General features: G+C 45.9%; 1 protein-coding gene across 2 annotated transcripts; it reads right to left on the bottom strand.

Moving 5' to 3' along the window:
- Position 1: 1 nt before the first annotated feature.
- LOC121578162 (double-stranded RNA-binding protein Staufen homolog 1) lies at positions 2 to 8,475 on the bottom strand. 2 transcript variants are annotated; one of them, XM_041892317.1, is made up of 16 exons: positions 8,290 to 8,475; positions 6,988 to 7,313; positions 6,767 to 6,888; positions 6,322 to 6,472; positions 5,913 to 6,069; positions 5,556 to 5,730; positions 5,152 to 5,247; positions 4,793 to 5,011; positions 4,179 to 4,322; positions 3,745 to 3,891; positions 3,490 to 3,568; positions 3,036 to 3,193; positions 2,669 to 2,836; positions 1,659 to 1,781; positions 1,313 to 1,401; positions 2 to 1,094 (listed from the first exon to the last, which is right to left on the bottom strand). In XM_041892317.1, the coding sequence occupies exons 2-16, from the start codon at positions 7,187 to 7,189 to the stop codon at positions 998 to 1,000; spliced, it is 2,127 nt and encodes a 708-aa protein (XP_041748251.1). In that variant the 5' UTR covers positions 7,190 to 7,313; positions 8,290 to 8,475; the 3' UTR covers positions 2 to 997. The 2 variants fall into 2 exon arrangements, with proteins under 2 accessions (XP_041748251.1, XP_041748252.1); XM_041892318.1 differs by having other exon boundaries at positions 5,913 to 6,066.
- Positions 8,476 to 8,524: the final 49 nt, after the last annotated feature.

The raw sequence follows: 8,524 nt of genomic DNA, 5'->3' as shown, positions 1-8,524 counted from the left end.
GTTTAGTTTTGTGCGTGATAGCATACAAGTTTTACTTACATTTCATGGGGAGCAGAGAGGAGGTGGTTTGACACTGAGGGAGGGACGATAGGGGGAGAGAGTGGGGATATCGTGCTGGGACTGTATGCAACACAGACTTATACTGCCCCGACACCTCTGACAGTTGGGACAGACAAAATCACAGGACATCACACACGCTACACACACGCTACACTTAGTCACAAAACCTTCGTAGCCCTACATGGTAATGTAGATAAACACTGTTCACTTGTGGTGGTTGTTGTTATAAAGCACTCCAGGAAAATCAACAGTGGTTCGCTAGCTGCATCCTATCCTTCTATGGGGTCTCATACTTCACAAGTAAATGCTATTGTAACAACCAGACCTGGGTTCAAAAGCTATTTTAAATCATTTCAAATACTTCAGCTAGGCTTGATTGAGCTTGCCTGGAACAATGGAATAGAGGCAAAACTGCAAACCCCGCCCATCTGGCACTCCTAAAGCTAAAAGTATTTGAAAGATTTCAGTTTTTTAACCCAGGTCTGCTAACAACCCCCCAATAATTCCAGGGTCAAAGAAGAAGAATAAAACAACGTTTAAAAATAAGAGAAAGGTCTCATTTACAGAAAAAAAGGGAAAAGAGACAAAATGCTTCTCCTCAAAAGCTGATTTTCACAGTTATCATATTAAACATTATTCCATCTTATCTCAACAGAGCAGAATTCCATTATATCGGATATGATGCAGCACTTTTTTCTATCAAGCAACAAAAAAAGAATGAATAATCTGTACAATTAAACAACATCAAGGAGGAGGAAATAAATGTAATTTTTCTTCTATCAATCTTGTTTAACTGAACATTTTGGAACATTTAATATAATATAAACACTAATGATGGCTGCCCTCAGCTTCCTGTAGAATTCTAAAACAGCCTATCAGAACACAGTGTTAGTTTTCTTTTAGTGCTTCTTTCAAACAACCAATGGTGTGCGTCTGTCTACACAGTGCCATCCAGAGTCTGTTGTCCCAAGGTGCTCGAGTTAGCCTGTTTGATGAGGAGAGAGTCACTGCCCTCCATGTCCTGTTTGCCACACCTACAGAAACCCAACACAAAACAAATGAGCGTTACCAAGTCATACGGACCAAGTTCTCAGGTTGGAGGGAAACTAGGATTTCTGAAAAGCTTTTGAAAAGTTTCTGGAGTTTTGCAACCCTAGAAAATAAGACAAATATATTAAACTGTTATTATTCAATCTCAATAATAGTGTTATCTTATTGGTCCTCATCTGACCTATCAGACGCATGGTCTTACCCAGAGAGTGGTGCGTTCCCTGTCCTGTCATTGGTCTGCTGCTGGTGCTGGTCCAGCTCTGACAGAATCTTCAGGATATTCAAGGCAGCCTGTAGACAGAGGGAGGATGTGGAATATTTTATGTAGCCTATATCATAATTTCCCTATTGCTTGTGCCTGTATATGTCTGATTTAGAGCATCAGGGTCGTGTTCAGAGGGCACAGGTGAAACAGGGAGGTACTTTCTGAACATGTCCAATATGCTTTTTTCCATAGCATTTTTTTTTTTAGCTACAGTGTGCCCTAATGAACAAGATCCTGGTCTAAACACTAGAGCTGCTTCAGTGTGGTTGTGTGCGAGTCTCACCATGTCGTGACAGGACTCCACGTCCTTGCCAATGCCGTGGCTGATGAGGGGGGGCTGGGAGGAGCAGTTGATCAGCGATACAAATTCATTCTTGTTGTTTTTGGGGAAGTCTTTGTATTCCACCTGCAAGAAAAGCAACAGAGGATAGTAATACTAACTTTAACACTACATAATACATTAATACAGTTGTATTCAAAGTCGGGGTCGCCACCCCCCCCCCCCCAAAAAAAATAATGTGTACATATTGTATGGGACAATATACAAACATTTTTGAGAAAGATCATTTAAAGGTTATTTGTTGATGAAAAAAATCAGAATTTAGCGATTTTAAGGTTGTGTCACTAGAATTGGGGTGGGGTGGAGTGGAGTAGCGAGAAATTAGTGGGAGAAAAAATTATTTCCACAGAATATCTGGCGGGAAGAAAATGTGGTCCCCGCTGAAAAAGTTTGAATACCACTGCATTAATAAAAAGTTTCATTGTGTGTGTGTGTGTGTTTGTCCATGTGCGCACACATGCATGTGCACCTGTGTCTATGACTACCTGTAGTCCCTGTACGTTGGCCAGGTAGCGCAGCAGTTCGGAGGGTCTGGTCAGGAAGCCATGGGGTAGGCGTTTGTGTGTGTTAACGTACGTGTGTGGGTGTGTGTGTGTGTGTACCTGCAGTCCCTGTACGTTGGCCAGGTAGCGCAGCAGTTCGGAGGGTCTGGTCAGGAAGCCATGGGGTAGGCGTTTGTGTGTGTTAACGTACGTGTGTGGGTGTGTGTGTGTACCTGCAGTCCCTGTACGTTGGCCAGGTAGCTGAGCAGTTCGGAGGGTCTGGTCAGGAAGCCATGGGGTAGGCGTTTGTGTGTGTTAACGTACGTGTGTGGGTGTGTGTGTGTGTGTACCTGCAGTCCCTGTACGTTGGCCAGGTAGCTGAGCAGTTCGGAGGGTCTGGTCAGGAAGCCATGGGGTAGGCGTTTGTGTGTGTTAACGTACGTGTGTGGGTGTGTGTGTGTGTGTGTGTACCTGCAGTCCCTGTACGTTGGCCAGGTAGCTGAGCAGTTCGGAGGGTCTGGTCAGGGGTCCATGGGGTACTAGATGACCCACACTGTTCTGGCTCTTCAGAATGGTCTCGGCGGTCAGGGAGGTACCAGCGTACAGCAGCTCATTTGCGATGATGGCCGTCAGGGTGGCCTTAATATAATAATAACAATACTGTTTATTTGCATAGTGCTTATCTTGATAATCAAAGACACTTTTTCATCAAAAGATTCAAGAAGTAAAAGAGAACATCACAGGACTAAAATAAACATACAAACTGTGAGGTAAAAGACAGCCGAGCTAAAATAATACCATCAAGGCTAATGTCAAAAACTAAAACACAGGCACACACCTTGGCGTGGTTGGCCCGGGGACCGTAGTCCTTGTTCTGGTGCCCCTGGCTAGGGCTGGCCCCTACAGCCTGGGCCACCTCGGGCACCATGAGCAGGATGCCTGCTGGGAGCTGCTGGTGGCTGAGGAAGGGCAGGCGGTAGTCCTCCTCCTTGGAACCTGAGAGATGGGGGTGGCCAGAGACATAATCATGTAAAACACAGGGAAGGAAGGAGAACACGGAATGGAACACCCATGTAATGTAAAAGTATCCCATGTTCCAAAATACTAAATCTGTCAGCCTGCACAACACTCTGGAGGAAGTTTGTGGATTACCTATGCTCCACAAAGAGCCAAAAGGGTTTAAGTCAAGTAAGTAAAATCTCTCATACCAAATCCAAACGCAAAGTGTACTGCATAAATCTGAGTACATATCAAAGTATGTGTAGTTTCAACCCTGCGCCTGAACCACTCACCCAGCGACCGGCTCTCCTCCACAGAGCCCGGCTCAAAGAAGGTCACTTTCCTCCCGTCTCCATTTTTCTTCAGTGGAACCTTGGGTCACATGATCAACAGAAAGAATACACGTCAGTTGGCGGCTCAATGATCATTCAAGTCAATACAAACTATCTCTGCTGTGTACTACTGGCTAGATAAGCACATGAGTGGAGTCTAACTAAACCAGTGGTCTGGATTGGATGCCTCTGGTGGCTTTTGGGGACCTACTGTACCTTTTCGTCCGTTTTGAGCGCAGGTTTGTGGAGCTGAGGCTGAGGCACTTTGAAACCTAGAAGCTCCAGCATCTTCTCTGCTGCGTTCTTCTTCGCTACCTTCTTACTGGGGCCCAAGCCCTCCGCACACTGATCACACACCGTCACCTGGTGACCACAACCACAGGTCAGAATGAGAGAAAAATTGGTCCCCAATCCCAAATCAACCATAGACACTAGGGAGATCTGAGAGGACTAGCCTAGATAGGCATACACACTATGGTGCTAGCACCACATTGCCTTCTGATAGGCTAGGTGTCGTGTTTGCCATATTGCTCACACCTGTCCAATCCCCTCAGACCTCCACAAGTGCCCTAGGCCGAGAGTACGGGGTTGATTTGGTCAAGAGCAGGTAGTGGTAGGCTATGTGCCAGGCCCAGGGACTCCTGTCTCACCTGCATAACAAACTCCCTGCGTCTGGGCAACCCCCTCTCTGTTAACATGCTGTACTCTGGTTCCTTCTCTTTCTTAGCCTGCTGGATCTGAGCCAGTCTGCTGATGGGGTTCATGCCCTGCCCATATTCTGGACTGGTCTGCAGCTGGAAGGGGTGGGAGGGGTAGAGAGATGGGGAGAGAGTGGGCATTACACACAAGAACAGGTAGCTTAGTAGGTAAGAGCGTTGTGCCAGTAAGCGAAAGGTCGCTGGTTCTAATCCCCGAGCCGACTAGGTGAAAAATCTGTCGATGTGCCCTTAAGCAAGGCACTTAAACCTAATTGCTCCTGTAAATCACTCTGGATAACAACGTCTGCTAAATGACTAAACATTTTTTTTTTTTTATAAAACAAACATTCCTATAAAACAATTTAGCTTTCCCCATCACCCCTCCTCTCCCTTCTGTTGCCCTTTAAAAATGAACAATGGCCATCTTAGAAGCCTTTGTTTTTTTTACGATGTATAGTACTTTTATTCACTGGTAGCTAGGAAGCTAATTTCCAGTCTTCGATAATTACGATGCTCTACTGCTCTCTACTCTACTCTCCCTGACATCATCCCCCTGGTCCTCTCACCTTAATGATGGACTTGGTCTTCTTCTTGATGCGTGTCGGCTGCATCTTCTCCAAACTTGGGGTCAGCTGGGGCAGTCTCCTCAGTTCCTCCAGCACCACTGTAGCTGCAAGCTTCTTAGCGATCTTCTTACTCTTTCCCTCACCCTCACCACAGAACTCCCCCACCACCACACGCACCATGAAGCTCTTCATGTGGGGAGGACCTGCCTCCTTCAGAACCTGTGGGGCAGAGGAGGGAAGAGGTTAGGGAAAGACAATTAGAAAAAGTATTGGAAAGGTATATCCTCAGGGGAGAGAACATAATTAGTTCCACTGTATAACTGGACTGTTAGTTGAGCAAATGCAGGTCTAAAGCCTACCTCAAAGCTGACAGGCATGTTCCTCTTCAATGCGATCTCAAACACCTGACTGATTTCTGATTTGTTGAGGTTCTCTTCTGTGTCTTCTCCATTCATCTGAAATTAAATAGTTTGTATCAAAACATTCTATCTGACAGCTGTGTATGTTGCAGCAGAGTGGCTATATGATGCAGCGGAATTGCTCTGTGTGGCAGTATTGAGTAAAATATGTGCCCTTCCTTCATGTTGTGAAGCAGACCTGTGTAGTGATCCATATAGCAGGTGTTGCCCTGTGGGCAAAATACCAGAAATATTCCCAAACTTTCACCCAACTTTTTCCAGGAATTCCAGTTGGAGTATTCCCAGAAACAGAAAGGAATAAGCAGAGACTGTTCCAACCCTAGTGTTTCCTCCCCAGTTCTGACCTCAGGCAGCTGCTGCAGCAGTATGGGCTCCTTCTGCAGAGTCTTCAGGGCCTTGGAGGCGGCATCGTGTTTGGCGAGCTGCCGCGTACGCCCCTTTCCGTGGAACTGCTGGCCCCCGATGTTCAGCTCCATGTGGTACAGCACCGGCCCCACCGGGGAAAATGGGTAATAGTACCTGACCACACACCAAGAAGACAGGAGATGCTCAGGTATAGCTTTTACTGACTGACTGACTTACCTAATCATGCTGATATAAACGCCAGCCTCCTCGCCTTACACTGGACTCCAATATACACCTGGGCTATTAATTGAAGATTTACAATGAACCCCCCCCCACAGAAAAACGAGTGGACATACTGTTGCATGGAGCGTTGGTAAGGCCCGGGGGCCCTGATGTTGTAGTTGAAGCTGGGTGGTCTCATCCCGGGGTAAGGGTCTATGGGCTTGTACATGGGCTTCATCCCTAACTTCATACAGAGGGAATTCAGCTCCACCGTTTGCATCATGCAGTCTACTGTGGTAGGACACACAGAAGAAACAGAAAACACAAACATAAAACATTACAGAACAATAGGGACCAAAACTTTAATACACCTAGTGATCAAACTCAAACCCTATATAATGTAGACTACTTAACGCCACTGACTATCAATGTTTCCCCAATCATGATACTCAGCAACTCAAAGTGATGACCTGAGAGCCTCTATAAGAAATACACACATTTATATACACTGCCCACACAGGGCCCGGTGTGCTGGGTTCTTGCCTGTGTTGTTGCGGGGGTTGTTCCTCATGCTAGGTTTGGGCAGTGTGGTCTGGGCCAAGGCTGTGGAAGCTGCAGAGTGCTGGGCCTTCTTTATACTGGTCCCCTCTGCCTCCCAGTGCTGATCCCCCAGCGATAACCGCACTGAGAAGATCTGGGGGAGGAAGGAAACAGAGAGACAGAAGAGAGAAGTAGATAGGGATAAATCTCTGTTATAAGTCTTAAAGAGCAGGAAGGTAGACATAAAAAGCACAGTGATGACTGATCTTTCTAGGGTTATGTTCAGTAGGCACAAAAGGCCAGAAATGGTGAGGCACTATCTGAACTTGTCCAACAAAAAACATTTGTTTTTGTTTTCAGTTGCAAAACCTTTTGCTACAGTGAGTGTATCCTAATAAATATGACCTAGGTTTGCTAGTGAGTGCCAGTGGTTGGGTTGTTGAGTTACCTTGGAGTGAGCTGGTCCTTGCTCACAGAGCAGCTTATACTCCGGCTGGATCTTATTGAAACGGGCTAACTCATTCACCAGACACATAGGGGTCTTCTCTTTAGGGTTTGCCATGTTAGATACTAAAAACAAACAAACAAAAACAGATATGTCCATTGAGAGACACACACCGACAGACAGCTTTGAGACACACACACACACACACACACACACACACAGACCTGTGGAGGTGGGACTGAAGGGAGTGGCTGAGCCCAAGGGCAGGGCTGAGCTCCGGAGAGGATGACTGGCACTCTCAGAGGGCAGGGGGCTCGAGGCACAGGGGATGCTGTACCCTGGCTGGGGCTGAGACAGCTGCTGCATGGGGCTGGCAGCAGCGCTGGACATAGGGTTACCTGGACACTGGAACTGGAGCTGGGACATACTGGCTGGTTGGGTTTGGGTGAGTCAGGCAGTAGGCTCAGGTTGAGGTGGGTGCTTTTCAGTGCAGCAGCGATAGACGTTTAGGGTCTATTTGATTTTGAGGTGAATGACTGCAAAGCTCTCCCTGAAAAGAGGATAACAAAGAGAATGGTTTAGAGTGTTTGTTTTGGGGTAGCTTGTTACCTGCATTTTGAGGTTATGAGATGATGCAACATTTGCATGACTACAGCAAAGCCCACTGTCAGTGCCATGCACAACTGGCTTTCAGGGGCCTTTGTTGATTCCGGCCAACAGTGACAACAAGACAGAGCAATTAAGAAGTTGCAACACCCATGCATGAAATGGTCATATGGGTGCTGTGATTTTGCATCAGACATAAAACATGAATGAATGGATTGCAATACATCAATACAAATAACCTTCGAACGACAGCTCTTTACTATGTTTCCCTGCAATATGGCTAACTTAATCAGTATAACTTAATACCCAACTTGGTAAGAGGACAAGTTTAGAAGAGTGTGTCGTTTGAAGGTTCTTTGTAAGGCGTGTTCTGCTAGCTACTACTTAGCTAGCCAGTTAGCTTGCTAACTAGCTCTGTCTGGCAAGCTGGCTAACTTCGTTTCATATCATATTACTATACCTACTAGTAGCTAGCTGGTGTATTTTTTGCTAAACGTTGTGTCATTGATTAATTCTGGTTGTCTATACAAGTTATTGAGGTTGTGCCATTTGTTTGCACGCATGTCAAGTACCGGTAGATAGCTAGCCTAATATTAAGCTAGATAGCCAAGCTGGCTAGCCAGCTTGGCTATCTAATTATCGAGGCGACGTCAATACATTTCACACTCATGGCGTTTGTATTTGAATTTTAAATGTGCTTTGAAAACATAACTAGCTACAGTATAGTTATATTTTGCAATACAACGTTTGCATCCGGCATAGCTACATATGAAGCACTGACCTTATAAATGAACGATCCGAAGCCGCAAGCATAGCTATCTAACGTTAGCTAACTCCTGCAGCAACTGATGGATGTCCGGCTAACATTTAGCTAGCTAAGCTAGCCTGGCTAGTCAGAAGAGTCGTCTAATAAACCTCACCTCGTTATCTTTCTGTGCAGTTGTTACTCCATTTGGATACGTTGTATCGGTTTGTTTTTGTTCCAATTGTGTAGGGTTTCCGTGTGATTTTGGATCAAAATGTTTCTAGTGAAGAGGTGGGGGAAAGGCAGACAAGGCAAACACTAAAGAGAATGGCCCAATCTTAGCTGTCTCTTCCGGGAAATGACATCGTTCAGCTAGTAGGAAGTCTGCCTGCAAAGTGGACTACTATGTA

Source organism: Coregonus clupeaformis, chromosome 12 (assembly GCF_020615455.1).
Source record: "Coregonus clupeaformis isolate EN_2021a chromosome 12, ASM2061545v1, whole genome shotgun sequence".
In the NCBI taxonomy this organism is placed as follows: Eukaryota; Metazoa; Chordata; class Actinopteri; order Salmoniformes; family Salmonidae; genus Coregonus; species Coregonus clupeaformis.
This window is presented reverse-complemented; position numbering and strand designations above follow the sequence as displayed.